The sequence below is a fragment of the Eurosta solidaginis genome, chromosome 5 (assembly GCF_040869045.1).
Source record: "Eurosta solidaginis isolate ZX-2024a chromosome 5, ASM4086904v1, whole genome shotgun sequence".
Lineage (NCBI taxonomy): Eukaryota > Metazoa > Arthropoda > Insecta > Diptera > Tephritidae > Eurosta > Eurosta solidaginis.
Genome location: NC_090323.1, coordinates 55699367 through 55723695, shown reverse-complemented (window position 1 = coordinate 55723695; position 24329 = coordinate 55699367). Strand labels below are relative to the sequence as shown.

The 24329-nt window shown below is 37.5% G+C and overlaps 2 protein-coding genes across 18 annotated transcripts; both read left to right on the top strand.

Annotated features, from left to right (window-relative positions):
- Positions 1 to 24251, top strand: LOC137233726 (uncharacterized). 17 transcript variants are annotated; one of them, XM_067757046.1, is made up of 10 exons: positions 1 to 140; positions 3348 to 3645; positions 8461 to 8857; positions 14116 to 14272; positions 14340 to 14502; positions 20910 to 21043; positions 21107 to 21546; positions 23249 to 23366; positions 23430 to 23608; positions 23686 to 24251. In XM_067757046.1, exons 3-10 carry the CDS (start codon positions 8670 to 8672, stop codon positions 24131 to 24133), a joined length of 1827 nt encoding a protein of 608 aa, XP_067613147.1. In that variant the 5' UTR covers positions 1 to 140; positions 3348 to 3645; positions 8461 to 8669; the 3' UTR covers positions 24134 to 24251. The 17 variants fall into 17 exon arrangements, with proteins under 17 accessions (XP_067613147.1, XP_067613142.1, XP_067613139.1 ...); XM_067757041.1 differs by having other exon boundaries at positions 7 to 195; positions 3335 to 3645; XM_067757038.1 differs by having other exon boundaries at positions 7 to 254.
- Positions 19956 to 20724, top strand: SmE (Small ribonucleoprotein particle protein SmE). Its single transcript, XM_067757669.1, has one exon. The coding sequence runs from the start codon at positions 20066 to 20068 to the stop codon at positions 20348 to 20350; it is 285 nt and encodes a 94-aa protein (XP_067613770.1). The 5' UTR covers positions 19956 to 20065; the 3' UTR covers positions 20351 to 20724.
- Positions 24252 to 24329: the final 78 nt, after the last annotated feature.

Sequence of the window (24329 nt, the reverse complement as noted above, 5' to 3'; positions counted from 1 at the left end):
CGCGAGAGTGAGCGCAACAAATCCATTGAGTAAACGGAAGATCGCGACTCGTGAAGAAATCAGCACTTAGCTAACTATTAAAAGGGCCAATTAGAGTACACACTTGCACTGGGCTGCGGTGCGAGGAGAGAAAGGAAGCAGTTGAGTGGAACTCGTTTAAAATTGTGATTTTTTAATGAAAGTTTTGGTGAAAACGTATGGAATTTTGTGGCAAATATTAACTTCGTATTTTGTAAATGTGAATAATTTAATTGGTAATTTGAAACCAAACTTTGACGTGGTAGGCCGCTTGATTGTCTCTGGTATTTTGTTTTTGCCTTTTTTTTTTTGTTTATGCGCTTGTAATTAAGCTTCGCTTTGAGAGCACAAAAATGCCGAAAGCAATATATTTAACAAAACTGGTTTCTGAAAATCGCAGTCGCGCATGCGCACACCATTTCAGCGAAATTTAGTGAACAAAGTGGTGGTAGAGGGGTTTTGTTTACAATTTTTGCGGTGATATTGAATATAAATAACAATAATTGCAGTTACAAATGATTGATCAGGAAAGCGTCAAAGATTCAAGCGGGGAAATATTCATGTGTGCATTTTTTGGGAATATTTAGATATAAACAAATCAAAATGTATATTCAATTTACGGAGCAAAACTTGCTCTGGGACATCGCGATGATAGATTAACGACATTTTTCAAATGAATAAGGATAAGTAGAAGGTTTACTGCTAAAGGATTACAAGATCACACACTCCCCCCAGCGGGTTAGGGGATCAGAATATACCCGCGGTAGGTATGCCTGTCGCAAGAGGCGACTAAAGTACCATATTCAAGGGGCTGTGCAGCGCAACCCTTCAGGTTGCCAGCGCAATATATAGCTTCTTCAAACCCAATTGTCAACCTCACCTATCCGTGGCGAATCCTGTTTCACTAACAGACGAGGCTCTCATGGAATTTGGGGGTAGGGTGGGAGGGAATGGCCTGAAGGTTTAATGTGGCCACATAAATCGTTCCAGAGATGGTCGGGCTTGCACCTTAATGGTGCCATGGTACCGGAGCGTACCGGATTTGTATCCGGCAAAGGACCATCACATCGATGACACTCCCCAAAGCCTTCGGGGAGCAACCTTATCGCTACAACAACAACAACAACAACATCACACACTCCAGCTCGTAGTGCTTCATTTGGGTACTCCATCAAACATCTACTGGAGAGTACTTCCAAAAAATTTCGGACAAAGCCGGAGCTGGAGTAGATTACCCACACACAAATGGAACAAAATTATTCCAAAGACTTTTACGGGCCCATGTGATTTTGACGATCAAGGAGCAAGTTACGACTGCCGTTCCTACTTCGCGGTAACTGACGACGATTGGAAGCATGTTGTGGTTTCTGTTGTCTCTATCCAATAGGTGCGACCACTCACAAATTGTCATCAATATCGTCTAAAGTGAGACCAAGAAAGCTCGGAGTTTCAACAGGGGTGAGCCAGAAGGAAAGGGGTGTTAGAGGCGCTGGTTCTACATTTCAATTGAAAAGATGGTTGGTGTCATGTGGGGACAAGTTTTAAGATGGATATACATTACGTATTACGGGCTTGATTCTGGATGAGTAAGGGTTTAACCTGTTACAGTATCTAGATCGAAGTTGAGCTAGAGTGACGCGCGTCTCCATGAAACGGTTATTTTCCTCTACTACGAGTTTAGGGTATTTGACTTTAAGGACGGGGTTCGCCGGGCAGTTCCTAGCATAGAGGTTCGGCCGGTATTCGTGGATATCTCTGAAAAACTGTTTGTGGTCTTTTTCTTCATACGACTGAGTTCTCAGGTGCTGTATTTTCTCATAATGTTGGCGGATATGGCCTCTTTAGTGAGTAGGGGCCTCCTAAAGTAGATGACTGTTGGAATGTCCTGGCTTCTGGGTATTAGCATTTATTAGCATTTAATTTATCTCCCTTAATGGGAGTACTCTCGCCTCACTGTGTAAATTATGTTCTGGGAACATAAGAAGACTACCCGTAGCAGTTCTGAGAGCGATGTTTTGACAGGCCTATAGTTTCTTCCAGTGATTAACCCTTAGGCTCGGCGACCATATCGGGGACGCGTAGCATGCGAGTGGTAATGAGCGTATCTTTATCTTTACTTCAAGTGCTGTCGGCAAGAGATTTGTGGATTACGGCTCTGGAGTTTGGGTACAGCTGCGGATACATGCTCGCCAAATTGTAGATCCTGATCAAATTTCACACACAGTATTTTTGGGTTTAAGACAGTCGCTAGCGTTATTCCATCGACATGGATGTCCATATTGTTGTTTGGAAGCATGAAGAGGGATACTGTCTTCCTTCACCACTAGCCCTTGTGCTTCGGAGTTCGATAAGAATACTTTGTGAGACGAAACTGATACAGGTCATTATTAATCACGCCGGGGGCAATACAAGAAGGATCAAAGACCTTTTTCGGAAAACTCCCGAGTTCTTCTTTTGATGAGAGACTTATAGAGATAGATTTTTTTCTCGATGAGAGACGACTTTACTTTCAATTGCCTAGTTGATCCAAAGTATCACTTTTTCGCAAGTATGATTTCCGCTTGCCATCTACACAAGGCTACATTGTTTTCGTCGTTAATGCCGTTTCCCAAGTCGGGAGATGGAACGTATATTCCGCTTTCAGGTGTTGTTGTATCAGATTCACCATCTCCATTCCTAACAAATACGTAAGAGCTCTTCGTACATTGGTTACCTTGTTTCAATTATAGCTGCTGCACTCCTGTCCCGGTCTTGAAACCTTCCGTCATCCGCCGACTTTCGAGTAATAATCCTATCAGCCAACATTTGATGTTCTTCTCTAACTAGGAAGCGCTCTTCGCCTGACGATAACATTTTCAAACGTCGCGCCTTGCTGCAGCTGTACACTACTTACTACGACGTTCCTCATCGTACAAGTTGCTCCCAACTCTCGGTTCCATCGTCTGGCCCTTTGGTCTCTGTAAGCAGGTATGGTGTAGTCATCGGCTGCCTGATTCGTTATTAGCAGATTTTTAATGTCATAATTTTGTTGGGTCACTGCGTGAACTTTCTTCACTGCGTGTGACACGCGCGCTCTCTGTCGCCAATCATTTAAATGTATGTATGTTCTTCGATCAGAAGACAGGCAGTAGTGAAATCACCACACTAAATCAATTTCCTAAATCAGTGATGAATAAACTTCTTGAGCAATGCTTTTTGGAACGGTGGTTTTTCTGTGATTCTTCAAAATCTATTTGGTATAAATTAAAGTTAAAAACTATTGTTAAACAAAAATTCGTTCAAAATCTAAAATAATATTATGTACTTATGTATGTAGATTTTTTGTCTAGCTAAGATTCTCAAAGGAAGTCTGGAGAGAATAAAAAATAGAGCTACGTACATATATACAAACATACATATGCAATTAAAAATGAACAAAGTGTAAAACATCAAAAACAATAACAACGTGAGTGAATAATTCCAAGCAGCACGTGCTCACAACTACAGACATAAATAGATGTGAACAACTTAAGTGACAAACGCGCATGTACTGCAAATGATTAGCTCACATTGCACTGTGGGATATTTACCTCAAAATGAAATATCTCGCAACAGTAGCAAGCAGATAACTAGGATTGTCTTAATTAGGTATAAAATACTGTTGTATTTTATTTCTGTATACATATATAAAAATTAATCGTGGAGAGTGTATGTTCAGATGCTTAAAACTTGAAAACTACTGGACCGACTTTTACAAAATTGTGTAGGTATGTTATCTAGATACCCGAATAGGCTATAGACTATATTTCATACCGCTGGGTGGCTAGGGCATTGAGACCAAAACGTGGACCCGGGTCCCACTAGAATGTGTGTATACAATATGGACATCAAATGAAAGCTGTTGATGAGTGCTTTACGCAGAACAGTTTTCAAACCTCTGGGTGACTGGGTTCTCGAGGTATAGCCCAAAACGTGGACCCGGCTACCACTAGAATGTGTTTATACAATATGGATATCAAATGAAAGCTGTTGATAAGGGCATTCGTAAAGAGTTTTTTTTATACCGCTGGGTGACTAGAAGTAACAAGAAGGTTCAAAACATGCTTATAAGCCATTACTTCTCGGGTATGGGATTAACCATGCTATTTTATATGTGAAAAATTTCTTTCCACGTGGTGAATCCCATGCTGACGTATTACGCACAGTGTTGAATAGGAGCAACTCACGATTAGAGATGTCGCCCGCTCATGCTATAATATTCGTAGGTGGCATTATATGACTAGCAGGAACTTTCGACTACCAAATGACTAATGTCGCGCGCTCATAACGCTATTTATTACCCGTCGTAGGTGGCGCCACAGCAGTGTTATGGGCGGCATTGTGGTGAAATTTTCACTAACAGCAAAGACCTTAAATATAAGATGGTGCATTGTAGAGTTCGAAAACTTTGTGCAAATTGTAGGACGGCTGTAGGAGCAATTCACCAAACCTTTTGCTATGCTGTCCACCTGATTTTTTAAGGCTGTATAACTCTGTAATTTATTTTGCTTTTGGAAAAATTACCTATTTGAAAATAAGGTGGCTAAAAATATTGGCATAACAGCTTAAGTTAAATCAACATTTGAAAATGTCAGCCAAGCGATTTGTAAGAAAAGCTTATTTGTCTATTTTTTTCTTATTTGCTCGATATAGGGTGTGCTCGAGCTGCAGCAGTGTTAGTTTTTATGACAGCGCATAACGTTCTTCAGCAACATTTGAGCAGATGTGGCAATTTCGCGTTCGTTGAACGAAATGTTGACAATCTATTGATCATCTCTAGGAAATTAGCGACATTACATCAACTAAGCAGCACTTTAGCAATAGTACTGTTATTATTTGGCTGCTCAAACACACCCATATTAATTGTGCATTAAATCTAAAATATAAAACTCAAAAATGACTCCGGTTGTTATGTCCGCAGCATTTATTTGGTTCAAATACCCAACCAATAATTGCCAAAGCCATAATAATTTACACGGGTCATCAATTCTTTCTCTGATTCAAAAGCTGAACTACCAGCGCTACCGTCATCAGCTCAGTGTCATCATTGCCAGTAGCGCCAATAACACCAAACTCGTACCTGATACACAAAAGTCGTTTCACTCAATAGCGCAAGTGAAATGTACTACGCACTCACTACTAAGTAGCGTCAAAAATTCGCTTGGAGTCATTGCGTCAATGAGTTACCATTGAGCTGGCACCGCATGCTGGCGCATGCAATTTACATCACTAAAATTGCGCGAATGCCCAGGCTCATGACTTTTTTAATACAGATGGTGAAAACGAAGCAGGAGCAAAACGTATGGTGTATTCCTGGTGCAGCCGTCCCACTTTGTGGAGAATGAACGACTCTACAATGCTCCCTCTTATTAATCTACTCTCTTTGGTTCAACGAACGCGCGAAATTGCCACACCTGCTCAAATTTTGCTGAAGAACGTTATTCGTCATAAAAAGTAACACTGCTGCAGCTCGAACACACCCTATATCGAGAAAGTAAGAAACACATAGACAAATTAGCTTTTTTACAAATCGCTTGGCTGAGGTTTTCAATTGTTGATTTAACTTAAGCTGTTATGCCAACATTTTTCAGCCAGCTTATTTTCAAATAGGTAATTTTTCCAAAAGCAAAATAAATTACAGAGTTATACAGCCTTAAAAAGTCAGCTATGATAAGGCGGACAGCATAGTAAAAGGTATGGTGAATTCCTCTTACCGTCCTACAATTTCCACAAAGTTTTAGAACTCTACAATGCACCATCTTATATTAAAATTTCATCGCCAAGAATCTCTAAAAGAAAATCAAGTGCGCAGAAAAGTTTGCAGCATTTAGTACCATGTATTCATAAGCGATAACAGCCTAACTTCTATCACTTAGGTGGTATTTGCTAACGACCACATGGTACTAAATATTGCATGCTTTTCTGTGCACTTGATTTTGGGCAAAACGAAGTTTGTCGGGGTCAGCTAGTTATTAAATAAATTAAAAGTTAAAAACTGCGTCAAATAAATGTTTTCATACATTTAAAGCAATAAGGGTAATCCCCGCTTAAAACTCATGCAAATACTCTTTTATTATTTTAAATAGTAATTTTAAAAGGTTCTATAAACTTTTTATATTTTTATGAATTCTTGTATTCAGACTGAACACTGCCGTTTGGCAACACATGTATTTAAATAAAGCCTTATCACTGACTAGGCAGATGTAGGAATTGCGGATTGGGGAGGAAGCGATGGAATACGATTTGTTGCCATGTCCTGCTCTAGCCAGGCTAAGACTCCAAATATTAGGAGTGTTGCAGCTAAAAATCTGGAAACAGCAAGTAGCAAAAAGATCCTAGAAGGCATCTAGCATTTCCAAGAAAGAGAGATACTTTAAAACATAGGTGCTGGTATTTAAAGCTTTGCAGTTTGGTCGTTGAGCAAACTTCTGGTATTACTATAGGCTCATTTAGCTTATGTGAGGTCCTCACCGACCGGTCCGTTCAACCTAACCTTTAAATAAGGGTGTTAGAGTATACAATTTTCAGGCGCATACTTTTTTCCTATAACAAAGTTTAAAACCGGTGGAAACTCTCGCCGATTTTTTAAACAATTTTCTTAAGATGTCCGACATTCCTCGTTCTATGGTGCACTATAAAGGGGTTAGGCGCCCGGTTTGGTCTTGTAGCTAAAAAATACAACCTCCGTTTATAGCATCAGCACCGTCATCATTAATTAGCGCTTAAAGCTAAGGGCAAGCTGAGTTTTGCGACATTTAACGGCAGCGGCGCTTAAATTTTTTCCTTTTTGATCATCCTTGCCGCTCATGTCCGCGCCGCGCATTGTTACTGCTGCTAAATGAGAATTACTCCACAAGAATACATGCAAAGAATATTTTACCGCGTAGTGCAGTACAGTTCAGTGTGTCCTTAACCACAAATACTCCGGAGAACCTTTCTTTCCAATTCTTCAAGGGCCCTCCCATCGTTTATCGACACCGTGCATAATTCTGGGCTACACATCAGGACTGGTAAGATAGAAGGTTTGTAGAGCATATTTTTGGCCCGTCAATAGATGACTTTCCAATTCGATTGCCTACTCAGACCAAAGTACCACTTGCTGGGAAGAAAGATTTATTCAGGATACTTAGCTATCGCCTGACCAAAAAACCAGAATACGAATATTACAATAAACGATTCTTTCAAAAACAGTTAGTAACCTCAAAATTTAAATTTTTGGTGTCATCGTGGGTCAATCGTAATATTTTCCACCAGATAACCGGAATCTTGAGGTTCATCAGATATAAGGGAAACTTTATTTTTATATTTAAATATTGCAATGTGCATACCTTTATATGGAACGAAGATATTTGCAAATAAATTAAGTTTCGGAGCTTAAAGAAGACAAAAGGTTTCGATATCAAATTAATATTCTTTTGATAACAAATGTATAGCTTTTCGATACTAAATCTGTAACAGGCCGATAGCAAACTTGTAAAACACTCCCGTTAAAAATCGATATTTTTCGATAAAAAATAGATAACCTTTTGATAAATTATCGATAAGTTTTCGATAAATACTTTGTCAATAATGAATCGATCACTTAATAACAAATCGATAAGTTCCCAATAGAAACCCGGTAACTCATTTATTACCTTTGTTATCGATAACAAATTTTTATTACTTGGATAACAACCCGCTAACTCGGCTACACCTCATCGATAACACATCTTTAACAAACCGATAACCTGTCGATAACAAGAAATGGATTACACGCCGTCCGGTTTTGGTTCCGGCTTCGGTTTTGATTTCTTATCTTTCCTATCCTCTTCCTTCCCTTTCTTTTTTCCTTTTCCTTCCTTTCATAGTAATGTCTTGGCTTTACAAACGTTGCGATAACTATTAGCATCGTTGTAATCATTCAAATTATTATCGACACTGTTATTATACTGTTCTTGTTTTTCTTCCTCTTCTGTTCCATCTTCTTTACATTTACTTCTTTTCCTTTGTCGTTTCACTTTCTCCTTGATATATAGTATCTTTGCCTTGGTTTGTATACATTAACTGATTTTCTGTTTGATTTCGCTCATATCAACTCTACCACATACCCTGTTTCCCACATTACGCTACAATGTAATGACTACTCTTACGCTTACGTTTTGTAGTTCACCATACACCATACCAATCCTAAAATACAGCCTACGTCTACACTATATATTATTCCTTTACTTCCCACTACGCTTACATTCTGCATTCTCCCATATCCTATTGTGAGCGAAAAATAAACCCGGAAATGAACTTTCAAAACTTATGATTGCTGCGAACCCTATTTGAAAATGCTTACGGTTACTCGCTTTACCTTCAACTATTGTCAAAATATATAATTATTCGAAAAATTCCTTCAAAACACCCCACAGTGCATCGTTGTTGACAAGCTATTTGCAGGCGCATAACAAAGAAAAAAATCAACATAAAAAGGCGAGAAATACGAAAGACTTAAGCGACGAACGCATGCAGTGAAAAAAACACAAATTAAGCCGATAACCGGTTGTAAAATAATGTACTGACATACAATTATAAAAACAAAGCGACAACAACAAAAACACAACTGAGATTGCTTTCTCAGTTCGCCACTACGTTTTGGTGTTGTAACAATGGGCACACGTGTTCCACCGCCTTGCCCCACACCATTACATTGCGATCAAGCTGCTATGGCAGGCCTGCCACAGCTCATCGCCGACTTGCAACGTCTGTCCGAGGACCAGGAGAGTTCTGATTTAGTATTTATTTGTGGACGTGAAGAGGAACGCATTTATGCACATCGCATTCTATTGATGGCACGGTAAGTGGAAGTGAAACGAGGGGTAAGTGCTGATAAGTGATAAATAGAAGAGAGTTAGAGAGTGAGGTGGCAATGCTTTATATATACATATATATGTTTATATAAGTGTATGTGCGGGCTAAGTACTGTAATCCGATCTACTGTGTGTTTGAAATTTTTTCTTTGTGCATCGTATTTCTTATGTCTTTTCTTTTAACTGTAAAAGTAAAGGCCGCGGCACAATGAAATATTTCATAAAGATCCGTTTAACACAAGCTTATGTATTCCAGTAACATCGCCACAATCAACCAATAAGTTGCGTTTATAAACATGCAGGAACTTCAGACTTGGCAATTAAAGGTTATTTCGCCTTGCCCATTAGCATACAAAATTTCGCGAAGCACTGTTATAAACATTTTCCCTATACAACAAAAATACTTGCTAACATATTTTGTGTCGTATTCATTTGTTATATTGCCCTTTTTCATGTCAGATGGCGCCAGCGTCGCTCAATCTTCCGTTCTCCATACAAATACGTGCAATGTACTCATAATGGATAATAAAGCGGCAATTACCCATCGACGTGTGCCGTACGTACGAACGTTTGTCGTACGAAACACGTTTGACCGAACCCTCAAGCCCGTAGGAATCAATGTGTACATCTGTGTACATGCACATAACAAATTTGTGTGTGTATTGTTTACAGATAAGCACTGTTGCCATTGACTATTTTGCATGCATGCTTATGGAAACATCAACTTTTCCAATTTAATTTTTGATGTTGTAAAAGGCTGGAATTAATATTAAATAAATATAAATAGATTACATATTTATAATCTGCACTTTTACATAATTATTTCGAATTATTTTCACAATTTTTCAAACTTTAATTAGGTGTTTTTGCATAAAACTGCAAACGGTTAAAAATTAGCGCACAAAAGTTTACTAGGCAACTCTGTCTATTGAGAGAGCGATCAGCTGACACGTTCTTACGGAAAAAATCAAAATTGTTTTGATTTCTACGTTCTGTGCTACGTACGTACGGGCGTTGCACGTCGGTGAGTTTTCGTTTACATTGTACACTCATAAGTTAGGTCGCAATCGCAAGTATACCGCCGAAGCAGTAACATCGTTTTGTTAAAAATGTCGCCATAATTACACATTCGTTTAAGTGTAAAACGGTTTTGTGAAAAAGAAATGTGCTATGTAGAGTAAAATTTATAGATTTTGTTCAATTAAAATTAACTTTTTGTCTAATTAAAAAGGCATTCGTGTATAAAAAACATTAATAATATGTAACATTAAAATTGAATTTTTAGAAGATAATGGAGCTACAAAACAAGCCTTTAAACTTTGTATAATGGAAGAAAAATGCTGTATGAAATAACGGAGCTACGAAACTGTAAAAAGAACAGTAATGCTACTTTCCTTCATCAATTGCCTTTCTGCATGTGCGATTTGATCTATGTAACATTAAAATCGAAAGTTAAAATAAATACATAAAATACTACTAAAAAAAAATTAGTAATCTAGATAAATAAAACAGTTATGGACAACATTTAATACAAAATCTTCGCATGAAGCTACATGGATAATCAAAAGAGATATATCTATTACTTTGGATCTTTTTAAATTGTGTATGAATACAACTTGACATGAGACATTAACTGTAAATTGGAAAAATAGAAACTATATTAGACAAAATTACAAAGATTGGATACGACAAAAGTTCAATTTATTATATGAACTATTCATATAACGGTGTAGAGATTATACCTTACATATAAATTGTGATAACATATAACTCCACAAAGGACAAAAAGTACAAGTAACGGGATTGAAAATACCCTTATCTATATATTACACTGGAACTTTTTAAATTGTATATGAATACAACTTTGTATGAGACATTAACTATAAATTGGAAAAATATAATTAAATTGGACAAAAGTATAAAGAGTGGATACGATAAAATTTTGTGACAATATATACATACAAGTTTTTTGTTTTTGATGGGAATTACACAAAATGTTCGACTCAACATTTAGTATGAAATCTAATACAAATAAATTAAACATGTTATAAAAATTTAACAATCACATGAATAAAATAAATTGTCACATATGGTACCAGCTGGATTATTTAATAAATCAACACGACCCATGAGTAACCACAAAAATGAGCAGTTATGAATACATACATATGCATTATTCACATGGTCAAACTTAATGTGACATAAAATTTTTTTAATTCATCTACATAAAGTGACTAAATTAATTTAACAAATCAACACGACACTTGATGACTATTAATATGTTTTACAATGGGAAGATGCCTGAGGCTGCTGGCTTGGACATGATGGGGGTACCACTTGCTGGATGGGAGTGAAATTATGATGCATACATAAAAATATAATTCAGGATGAATTGAAAATTTTGAAAAAGCACATGGCAACAAGCCATATATTTAGCAATTATAAGGAGAAAATTTGTGCTACGGGTTTTTACTTTGCGACATATGTTAGTTGCTTATGCACGTCTAAATGTTGCAAGTATATTACCCTTATACGTTTGTTAACCTGGCGATTTAAGAGGCAATTTAAAAGTCCTCTTGCCATTTATTGGAATTGGAACACTCAATTCCCAAAACTGGAAAAAAAAAAGTTAGGTCGTGTCAGCTGATACGTTTTTGGTACGTACGTTCGTGAGTAACTGCCGCATAAGATTGAGTTAAACGCATCTACATATATGAAAAACTGCTTATGTGACGGGGCACGTTCTTGCGGCAGAGTTGCTCAGTTACACACTCTTTTCGTAAAGTAATATTTTAATTATTCCTTAAATGAGTTAGTGTTGTAAAATATTCATTGCATTCAGTTAAATAAATGCATTTTAATTTTTTGCTGATGCTTATGCTTGTCACGCATGTTTTATTCATTTGTTTTTATCATTGTTTAATTGTGCCTGTGAAATTACTTCATATGTTTATTAAGTGACGTCATTAAAGTGTTAAATGGGGTTTATTACCATTGTTACATGGGATGATGTACTTACTGACTTTCTTCATTGGCGCCTAACCGTTTACACGGGTATGGTTGTTCAACAAGGCACGCCAGTCACCTCTTCGCTGTGCTAACCGCCACAAATTGGTAACAGTAAGGGAATTTAAAGCGTATTCCACCTGGTTCTTCCAGTGGAGTGGGAGCCGCCAAATACCTCTGCTTCCGTAGGCGTGTTCGTTCGCACATAGCATGACTTTATCCCATTTATCTATGAGATCCAAATTCGAACTTCCTGTCAGCAGTTTTGGCAATTAATAGCACGAGAATAATACTTCCTCAATCCTTACGGATGAGAGTAAAATCAAAAACTTAGCTTTAATTAAAAGGAGATAAAGAAATGTTGACACTTCCTTTTATTAAATATGTGTCTTAACATGGAAATAATATGAATTTTTATATTGAAATTTTAACAATAGTTACAATAGCTATTATTGAAATTTATATAAAGAAAATGATTAATATTTTTTATCTTCTTTTCACTTTCGACCTTTAATGCCTTGTCACGGTGCTCTCAAATATATGTGAAGGATCAAGTTTGTAGCTGAATGACAACTCTCTGCATGGTTTTCTTAATACCCGTATCTGTGCGCGTCCTAGCGAAATTTTATCTGACAGGTATTTTACTCCCTTTGTCCTTTAACATCATCAATAATTATTTGGCGTTTACGGCCTGAGCTATGTTGGCTGTTTCGTAACAAATCACGCCAACAATCACTGTTTCGCGATAGCTGACGCCAATCGGAACCACCAAGGGAGGTGAAGTCTTCTTCCACATTCGTCACCCAACTCCCATTCCTCTGCTTCAAGATTTCGGTGTCGAATCAAATACTTTTTTGGTCGGAGCGTCTTCGTCCATTCGCATAACATAGCCAAGTCAGCGAAGCCTTTGGGTTTTTATTCGCTGCACTAATGTAAATCTTAACCAGCTCATCATTGTATCTCCTTCGATACTCACCGTCTGCATCACGGACGGCACCAAAAATCTTCCGGAGAACTTTTCTCTCCAACACTCCAAGGCCCATCTCATCTCTTGACACCATCCATGATTTTCAGCTATACATCAGGACAGGTATGATGAGCGACTTATAGAGCGTAGTTTTTACTTTTCAATTGCCTAATCAGTCCAAATTAGCACTCGTTGGCAAGAGTTATTCTCCGTTTGCTTTCAAAACTGACTTTGTTTTTGCTGTTAATGTTGTTTCCCAAATAGACGAAATCCTTCACAGTCTCAAATTTAAATCCGTTAACAGTTACGAATGCACCTATTCTTTCTTGGATGACAGCAATTTCTTCGCCTTATTCTTATTTACCCTCTTTTTTTGGCTTCTTTATCTAATCCAGAGAAGGCATGTCAATAATATCAATATCATCAGCATACTCCAGTAACTATACGCTCGTTTATTGCATTGTCAAGGTGAGCTAAACTATGTTAACGTTTTATGTTTCTAGCTCAATTTTTAATTACTTAAAAATCAGTCGCCAAATTCCAGAATTCTAAATGGACTTTTTAGTACCTCTAAATATCTAGATGCCTGTCTCATCTAGAAAACTCTTATCTGTAATATTACAACCTTATATAGCCCAAAGTTTCGTTCATATTTTCAGGTCTCTGGGTTATTCGGAAAGTTACTTAAAACTCAAAAGCAAAATTTCCATTTTCGGATGATTTTTTGAATTCTCGCGTTCCCTGGACCATCTGTCGAAAATTTCGTTCTTCAGTTTGCATTGTAATGGGGTTTTGTAATATGTTCTTAGCTCCACGGAAAGTTAGTCAAATAGTGGTCGAAAGATTACACGTGTTGTAAATTGACTTTCTTAAAATACTGAATATCTCGATTCCTGTCTCAATGCAAACTCCTTTATCCTAAATATTTCAGCCTAAGAGAGCCCAAAGCTTCCTTTAGAGTATCAGATCTCTGGGTTATTGGAAGTTCCTTGAAACTCCAAAGCGAAATTACAAAGTTCGGAGGTTTTTCGAATTTTAACGATCCCTGGACTACCTATCATAGTTAAATTGTCACCGCCTTCCGATATGTGCTCCAAGTTTCAAGACCCTAGCTCTCCGGGAAGTTACTCAAAAATTGATTGCAAGAGTTCCCAATTTTGTATGGAAATTGGCGGGAAAATCATCAAACGAAACTTATATAAGAGACAAAAAAGTTCAGTTTTTTAATAAAACTCACAGTGTTTTAAAATGTATGATATTTTCTTGTTACAGATGTAAAAGCTTTAAGACAGCAAAGCGTGGTGAAATTTGTCGCATCCCTGGCTGTTCAGTATCGCCTGCCGCTCCCGGTACACCAACACCGGTTCGCTTGCCGCATGTCAATCCAGACGTCTTTCGACAATTCATCGTTTATGTTTATACTGCGAAGGTAAAATATCAAACTTAATTTCAAAAAATATGGATCATTTGATTCCGCTTTCAATTTCCCACTTTAGATAATGTTGCAAGATTCGCGTGTCTTCGAAATGATGACATTAGCTCAAGATATGGGTGTTGAAGAATTGCGTGCGGCCTGTGAAGATCACGTAATCTCAACGCTGTCAGTTGACAATGCATGTACATTTCTCACGTCAGTCATGGAAATACATGAAAAAGCAGGTAAGAGATTCACACAAGCATATGTAAATACATATCTAAATTAGGGTGATGTTGAGATCTTTATACGAAACAAGAAAAAACTGGTTACTAACAGAGAGACAACCGAGCTTTTGTACTTATTACGTTACACGTGACCTAATGATAGATTCCGAGGTGTGGGCTACGTACTTCCTTACTCTTTTTAACTTTTTAAAACATACATACTATCAAGGGAATGAGTGGAGAGCTCATCTGCACTATGTAGCTGAGCCTAATACCTTCCTTTTGTTTTTGGAAAGATGAGTATATGATCCACTAAGCAAACACTGGGCTGTTGCAACCTGGCTTCTTCACCATTTAAGGGCTCGTAAACGATCGTAAGCTTAGGCTATCTTATCAATGCATAATCTTACCAGTCTACCGCTCGGAGACTCTGAATATTTACGGAAATTCTCAGGACCATTCTTTACTTATTTTTGGACAGTCACACAAAACAGTTCATATATAACAAGGTGTCTGGGTTCGGGGTAACCGAACGTTATATACTCAGCGTGAGTTTCAATTGCACATTTCCTTTCCGATAAATTACTTTTCTACATAACACGTGGCACCGCCCGTTTAAAAAAAATTTTTCCCCATTTCCTCTTACAATAAAACTTGATAAGTGAAATACCATTGATTCAAAACTATTTTTTCCTAAGTTATAGCTTATTATTCTAGTCTACGACCTTTCAAACTTATTTTATATCTAAGTTTCCGTGGTCTTTAACCGATCCCGTCCATTTTTACCAGAAATATTTTCTACTATAAGGAAAATTTTTGTACCCAATTTTATTCCGATCTGTTAATTTTTCTTCGAGTTATGGCTCCCGAAACATAGAAAATTATAAAAGGGGCGGTGCCACACCCATTTTCATAAATTTTTGTGTTTTCCAATTTAATGTTATAATTCAATTTAAAAAGTAATAAAAATATAATAAAAAAATTTTAAGGACTACCTTTATATAAATGGAAAAAAAAATAGAAGGTAATTTTCCTTTAATACAGACATAATCATGTTGAATTTTGACTAAAAACTTTAGCAATAGCTCTTGTATAAGAATTTTGGGATTTAAAATTATAAAGTGCCTTCTATTTTTTGGTCCATTTATATAAAGGTAGTCCTTAAAATTTTTTTATCATCTTTTTATTTTCACTTTTTTAGTGCTGCCTACAGAAATTTTGGGTTGACTCACGGCCCAAGTTTCAAGTCTCTAGCTCACCGGAAAGTTACTTAAAAATCGATTGCAAGATTCCCCTCGTTTTTCAAGGATTTATAGTTATCTCACTTAGCGCGCCACCTAGCGGAATTTTGTTTTCTGTAGATTGTATTGTCACCAAGCCTCGAACTGTGTGCTAAGATTCAAGTCTCTAGGTCACCGGAAAGTTGGTTAAAAATGGATTGAAAAATTCCCAAATCAAAATTAATTTTCTTAATATCTCGGTCCGTGCGTCACCTAGCGAAATTTTTTGGATCAAATATTGCATTGTCACCGGGTTCTGACTCACGGCTCAAGTTTCAGGTCTCTACCTGACCGGGAAGTTACTTAAAAATCGATCTGTAGATTCCCTGCGTTTTTTCGGGGATTTTCAGGGATTTTTGTTTATCTCGATTCGTCTGCCACCTGGCGGCATTTTGTTTTCCACAAATTGTAGCGCCATCGACTCGCAAACTATGTGCTAAGTTTCAAGTCTCTGGATCACCGAGAAGTTGGTAAAAGTCGATCGCAAAATTTGCATTTTAAAATAAATTTTCTGTATATCTCGATCCGTGCGCCACCTAGCGGATTTTTTTTCACTTGCATTGTAATGTCTCCCAGATCTGAACTATGCTCTAAGTATCAAGTGTGTACCTCAACGGGAAGTTACCGAAAAAGACTTTTCCGTGGGTGAAAAATTCGTATGGAAATGAGGGGATAAAGATGAAAGCGACTTAATAAAAAGGTAAAAAATTCTATTGATACAAAGTTCTTTTTCGCTAAGATATAGCTTATTATTTTCGTCTACGACCCTTTTAAAAATCTTTTATATAAAAGTGGACGTGGTCTTTAACCGATCTCGTCCATTTTTTCTAGAAATATTTCCTGCTATAGGGAAAATCTTTGTACCGAATTTTATTACGATCCATTTTATAAAATTTGAAGTTTTTCTTATTTATTGTCATAAATCCACTTGGGAAATGAAACACCATTGATATAAAGCTTTTTTTTTTTTTTTGCAAAGATATAGCTTATTTTATTCGCCCACGACCCTTTTAAAAATCTCTTATATAAAAGTGGGCGTGGTCCTTAACTGATTTCGTTAATTTTTCTTCAAAGCATTCCTTATAGTAAAGGCAACCTCTCTGCCGAATTTTGTTACGATAGGTTTAACGATTTTTGAATTATGATTAATAATATTTGTAAAATTGATTTTATCACAAGTGGGCGGTGCCACGCCCATTTAAATTTTTTTTTTTAATTTTTATCAAGAATCTCAATATCAGTCAACTCGTCAAATTTCAACATTAAAAATAAATATAATATAAAAATAATACACCTAATTTTTTTAAATAATCAGGTTTTTTGTGTTTTCCAAAATGTTATATATATAAAAAGTGGGCGTGGTTATCATAGGATTTCGCTCATTTTCAATACCAATCTATTCTGTGTCCAGATAAGCTCGTGTACCAAATTTGGTGAAGATATCTCAATATTTACTCAAGTTATCGTGTTAACGGGCAGACGGACGGACGGTCATGACTCAATAAAATTTTTTTTTCGACATGATGATTTTGATATATGGAAGTCTATATCTATCTCGATTACTTTATACCTGTACAACCAACCGTTATACAATTAAGTTAATATACTCTGTGTGCAAAGCACTTTTTTCGTATTCTTCGATCAGCCGACCGCCAAGTAACTTTCTGTATCATGTTTTTTTTTTTGCTGGGAACTGGTACTGCATCTGACCATATTTTGAGTAGAGGCGAAGTCAGTAAAACTCGACCCGTTGGCAGGTATTGATTCGTGGAGGTTTGATTTTACTAAGGTTGCTGTCTTTCCTTGCCTACTTTGGCATCACCAAGAACGATTTTGATATCATGGCAGGGCAGTGATCTGATATTTTTTTTAGTTTGTCACAGTAGGTAGGAGTTCTTATCGTTAGCGTTGGCATCGCGTATTGATGCTAAAACACAAATTAACTTTATATTGGAAAACGATTGATGCCTTAACGGCCTTCTGCCTTACCCCCTCCATTCATCTTCTTGTGTGGGGGTGTTGGTCTTTGTATGTTTGTTTAATGGTGTGTTCAGTTTATACTTATATTTAAGAATTCATGAGCTTAACAGAGTTTTCTTTGTTTTGACGAGGACATCAACCAGCTGTAATTTAGTTGGTGGATTGATGCAAGGGTTGCGGAATAGGCATGCGAAAAAAATCAAAAATGCGATACACGTATAACGATGGTTCCCAGTTGCAAGCCCGACCATCTTGGGAACGATTTGATGTCACCATATTGAACATAGCTAGCAAGAAACTATTCGTTAGATCAGTGTCTTTTAAAACGCACTCGGTTGTATCTAGGAGCTGTTTTACCCCAATTGAATGGCGTCCTTCAAGTTTAATCCCAATTAAGCTAAAGACTATATATGTTTCCGATTTTAAAACTCAAACAAAAAGCCCTTTTGATATAAGATTTCGAAAGGAGAAAAAAGAAAACGTGGAAGCCAGGCGCGAGGAGGTTAGTTTTGGGATTCAAGGGGTTAATAAGCGCAATCCAAATGTCCAACTCACCTACGCGAGGGAATCCTGCTAAAATATGCATTTATCATACAGATATTTAGCAGCTGAGGCCCTGAGACGACTCTAAGTTCTTTCAGGAACTAGGGATGTGGACGGGATGGCGTAGACGATTCAATGTACATATATTATGTTATATTACATTAATCGTTCCCGAGATGGTCGAGCTAGTGCCTCAATGGAGCTTGTTACCGAAACGTACAAAGGACCATCAAAATCGATAACACACCCCAAAACTGTCGTGGAGGGTGCTTAAAAATCCTAACAAGAAGTAGTTATCGGAGTGAGAAGATAATTTATATAGAGGAGTATGAGTATAGCGCAATTAAATACAAAAGAGTGGCTAAAACAGTTGTGTAAACAAATATGTTTTATTTTTAGCAAAATACCCTTTTAATATAACGTCAGATGGACAGTTGTAACCTTTGTGTTTGGTTTTATTGACACAAGCACTGTCGGCTAATATATTTTATATTGTCATGAATATTGCTGTCATACAATGTAAAATCCCAAAAAAAAGCCAAGTATTAAATAAATGCTACATCACAAATCACTTACCCAGAGTGCGCATTTATGAGTTCAAAATTGCTTCGTTCTGCACATCGACGTCATAGTTGACTCTTAAGCGAATAAAAAAAAGAGCGAGAAAAAAAAAGCAAAAGGAAAAGAATCAATTCATACGTCATAAAAATAGCTGATCTAATGTTTACATGCGCAATGTGCAATCTTCTTGTGTGATTTGTGTAGCATCACACACGAACCAATTCTGAACTCGTGAATGCGCAATTTGTGTTGATGATTTGTGGTGATGCTACATGCACCACATTGGGTGAATTCAATCGTTTGACATAATAGCCGTGTTTTTTAACACGCGTATACGCGTATATCCGTTTACGCTTAAACTTTATATTGACTGCTAAGCGACAAACTATAAATACACCTCTGAAATTGCTGCGCATAAATTTTTGTCCTACTAAATTTCAATACGCATTATACTCAGATGTAACTGAAATATGTGTCTTTGTTTCACCCTCTACACTAATTCTATGTATTCTATGTGTGACAATTCATCGCAACTGATTCAGCTATATGTTATACCCTATGGCCATCAGAGCGTTGCGTCTCCGCTTTTCGGTACACCCTGTTGCTGTAGCTAGTTGTTTAACCACAGCCGCTAGATGGGTCTCATAAGCATTATCTAAGCGAGGATAGGCGTTTTTTTACACGCGCAAACGAAACGTATACGCGCGTGTTAAAAAACACGGCTAATGGTCCCTTACAAGAAAATGTTATTCAACTGTCAATGGGCCCTTGTGTGTTTTAAATCTAGCTGCACTTCGGTTTGGCTGTTATAACATCAATGTGGCATATTCATATACAGAATTGGGTTGGGAATTGAAGTAAGCTGCAGCTTTGTTGATAGATAGTCCATTGAGTATTTTCTCAAAAAGTGTAACGAACTTTAAACACATAATTTATATTGACAATTGACGCATAAATTTGAAAATTGCCACAAGTTCCACTGCTTTTTACAAGGTTTGGTCCTAATACTGTGTTTATTGTAAGTGGCATCGCCATATGAAAGCAACGCTGCTTTTTAAACCTTTCCCTTTCGAGTGATTGGCAACACTGCTTATCCGTTTTTGACATTTGAATGCAAAGTTGTCAATAAATTGCAGAAAAACGACGCCGGTAAACGTTGCCTAGAATTGAATTATTTTATAAACAATTAACTAACGTGCTTAAAAGTTTAAGTAAAAATGGCGTTCAAAGGCAACACAAAAGTGCAAAAGGTGATGGTGCAACCCATCAATTTGATCTTTCGTTACTTGCAAAATCGGTCGCGTGTACAAGTTTGGTTGTATGAAAACGTTTCGCTACGTATTGAGGGACACATCGTTGGCTTCGATGAATACATGAATCTGGTGCTGGATGATGCTGAGGAAGTATGGGTGAAAACACGTACACGCAAGACCTTGGGGCGTATTATGCTCAAGGGCGATAATATAACTTTGATTCAAAATGTAAGCCCATCAAAGGATTAATCGGATGAAGTTGGAAGAGCGCCACATTAGTGAGGTTATGTGCTATTGGCGCTGAGAAAGTCCGTTTGCAGTGGAATAGCAAATTCTCGACGTAAAACAACATTGTGTGGTGGGGAAACTACTTAAGACTAATTAACATGCACTAAATTAAAGAAATAATATAAATTAAAACAATGTATTTTGAATTGTTTGTGAAATGTTTATTTGATATATAAAAGCACCAACAACTCAGGCGGCATTTTACTGCCAAAGGAAATGCATGAAATGTTTTCTTATTAAACTAAGTTAATCCATAAAATTGTAACTCATTATTCAATATACATACCTTTATTCCATTGAATGCGTGAAAATAAAAGTAAGATGTGTAAAACAAATCAATTGAGCAAGTGTTTATTAAAAGGTAGTGAGACTAAGCACCAGGCAATTGAAAATCAGCGGACAAGTACTGCGATGTTTGTATATAGAATGTAAAAATGCCCAATCTTAACTATGTTACCACATAATTATTAAGTAAAATCGATTAGAAATTCAAATGATATTTGCATGTTTACTATTATAGGTGCCAAATGCGCAGCCTCATTCATGGAGCGCTGCATAATTTACATTGGTGAAAATGCTAGCGAGTGTGCTAAAACTAATGCCTTCCTAAATTTAACCAAGGATGCATTAGTCAAGCTTATCTCATCAGATTACGTGAGTATTTTTAAAATAAATTAAAATAAATTGTAAAGATTTTGTCTCTGCACTCCTCTTTAGTTTTGCCTCGAAGAGGAGGACGTTTGGCGCTGCGTACTTGCTTGGGCAAAAAACCAAGCTGGCGTCACACAGCCCACCGCCCATTGGACTGAAGAAGAACGCGCGCGCGTTTGCCAGCACTTGTCGGGTGTAATGTGTCACGTACGTTTGTTATTAATTGATAGTCAAGTGTTTGCAGAGGAAGTGGAACCTACTGGCGCTGTGCCAATGGAACTTTCGTTGGAACGTTATCGCTATGCGGCCCTGCATTCGAATAAAAATGCGGGAGGGGGTGGTGGTGGAGGTGGCTGCGTTGGCGGTGGCGGCCCAATGCTTCCATCTATTCCGGGTATGACTGAAGATGATAAGCGTTTGCAGCCACGTTTGACGGTTAATATGTTTCCGGGATCACAATTGTTACGAAATGATAAACTACATTTGCAAGGTGTTTTGAATGGATGGTAAGAAGCGTATACATATTAGTTAGTCATATAGCGTGGTTATCAAAGTTAAGCTTAAAAAATTTTAATTAGTCTTCAAAAATCGATAGCAGAGTTAAAGTGCCACAAGGGTAGAGACTTGCAACTTTTTGGTTGATTTTCACATATGACTTTGTTCGTTTCTCACTTTACGTGGTTTGATTAGCGGTATTGCTCCTATTAATACGGAATTTCAAATACTGGTATAGCATAAGGGATTTTGAGTATGGACAGGCTTTGGAAATATATGCATCCCAGTTGCTATTATTGTAACTCCAAAAACACTTGCCGGTAGTTCGTTGGGGCTGGTACAACTGAGCATGGCGAAGTACAATTATAACAACAACACCTTCAATAATTTTAAATTTTGATATTTGTCCTTGAGTTGCACATACCATTCAAATAAATTTGCCATCAATCTCTTGTTCGAAAAGGCTATCTTTATATGTCTTGGGTAGAGTGCAGTGGTTGACAGTGAAAAGCTTTCTATAGGTCGAGCGCCATGAGCACTGTGCTGAGGTTTTATTGACTAAGTCCGCGGTCTAGCTAGGTGTAAGCAAATAATAGAACGGATTCAAATGACGTTGCTACAGCCGATAGGGGAGATATCTGTCGCTTTAATGATGCATATGACTCAACATGATTGCCAGCCTACCATTTTTGTTGTTGTGTTCAAAAACGTACCACCCAAGTTAAAAATAGTCTTAGAGGCATGATATGAACCAGACGCCCTCTGTTACCACAACCTAACGTTTCCAATCTAAGGTATCCCAAAGATAACCCGAATCTCAAGTACATATAATCTAGAGAACTGAGCAGATGGTTATTGTAGTAGACCAATGAAATGGACAACATGGAAAGAATATAATTGGAGGCAATCAATTTTCGTATGAGTGCTGTGGTGCTCATGTCTTTACGGCATTTTACTTATAAAGCATGAAGAGCCTCATGCAAGATGAGTCGACAAAGTCCTATGCTGATAAATGCCCCACGAGCCCCGTTCTCAGAGAGCAATACCCAAACTCGGTCTGGACACTGTAATAGGTTAAACCCTCCTACTAATCCACAATCAACCGTATGCCGGGGTAATGTGTGCCCTGCATGTAATGTGTCTTCACATGACACCAACCGTCTTTTGAATTGCAATGCGGAACCAAAGAATTTAACATCTATGTCTTTTTGGTCCAACCCTGTTGAAACTGCAAGTTTTGTTAGACTATATTGGATTGAGCGAAGAAGAAGAACCTAGCTCTTCCAATGTAAGTGAAACTGGCTTTTAGATAACTAATCAATGACGAGGGTATGACGACTGCTCTTTTCAACTGTTATTACGGTTTTGTAGCCGAACAGATTTGAATCGAAACTTAATCTACTTGTGAACACTTGGCAAATAAACTTTATTACGGCCTACTATCGCAAGAACTATTTGTTTGTCACTGTTGAACTTTCGGATCTTTCATGTTGTTGTTGTTGTAGCAGTGCTTCGGGTCTTTCATCTTGCCTATCTGCACTCCAAAAGATGGTAGCTCATAACGTAGATTAGCTATCACGGTGTGAGGTGCTCTTAGCGTTCTAAGATTCGTACGTCTCTACCCTTTGAACCACCCACATAATATGGGCCATGTGGCTCCCTATATATTTTCTACTGAAAATTTGCTATTTAACTTCTTAATATCTGTTGTAGGTATGGTATGCCCAAACAATCATGGCGCTTGGTTTATCGGGCTTCAACGCATGGCTACTCATCTAGTGCTTTTCATCGCTACTGTGATGGTGTGGCGCCCTGCTTTGTTGTTGGCATCGTAAGAAAATACGTCATATTCACACAATTTTATGTACGGAGTTAATTTCTTCTTTAACTACAGGGCTCTCGTGGAGAACTAAGCGGCGGATATACAGACGTTGCATGGGCTAAAACCAGCCGTAAAGGTGGCTATATACACTCAGAGCGTGCATTCCTATTTGCGCTAAATCCGGCGGGTGGAGATCCGCCCGTAAAGTTCGATATAACCAAGAAACCGTATGCTATCTGTTATCATCCAGAGTGAGTATACCTAATACAAATTTTTGAATGGCTTTCAAGGCGATGTATGTATTATTATGAACTTTTTTCCATCACAGTTGCGGTCCAATATTTGGTGCTGGCGCTGACCTACTCATCGCGAATAACTCTAACACAAATATGGATTCCTATTCAAATTTACCACATTCATATGATGGCCCAAATGCCTCATACATGACGCTATTCGGTGATTATAATTTCACGGTCGTAGACTATGAGGTTTACACATTGTCTGGTATCACAGCGGCTAATGTAGGCGGGGGAGGTGGTGGAGGTGGTAATGGAAATGGCAAAAATAATAATAGCAACAATAGTGTTTCAAGCAACAATGGTAGCCACAATAACAACAGCAACAATAGCTCGTCTTATAATAGCAGTGGCAACAACAGCTGCAGCGGAAATATTTCATCGAACGCTATTGGCGGTAGTACTAGTGGAGGTGTTGGTGCATGTGTTGTTGGTGGCTCCGTTAATAGCTTACATAAACCGAAATATGAAAGATATTAATACACATTTAACTAATATTATTCAAATTTGCCTAGTTTCACAATTCTTGGAATATGCTAATGCTGAGAAACGCAAGCGATTTTAAACTTCAAACGATGCTCATCTTGGATTATATTTAAGCTTAATCCATGCACCATCTGTGAAACAGGGCATTATTATTAAATTGCTCGTTTTTCACATGCCATGGTTATTTCTT

What these genes read in the sequence shown, in the direction of transcription:
- LOC137233726 (XM_067757046.1), top strand. Translation starts at nt 8,670, where the DNA reads ATGGGCACACGTGTTCCACCGCCTTGCCCCACACCATTACATTGCGAT. An exon ending in CGCATTCTATTGATGGCACG is followed by an intron (nt 8,858 to 14,115) that starts GTAAGTGGAAGT and finishes TTCTTGTTACAG; the next exon opens with ATGTAAAAGCTTTAAGACAG. An exon ending in GGAAATACATGAAAAAGCAG is followed by an intron (nt 14,503 to 20,909) that starts GTAAGAGATTCA and finishes TTACTATTATAG; the next exon opens with GTGCCAAATGCGCAGCCTCA.
- SmE (XM_067757669.1), top strand. Translation starts at nt 20,066, where the DNA reads ATGGCGTTCAAAGGCAACACAAAAGTGCAAAAGGTGATGGTGCAACCC.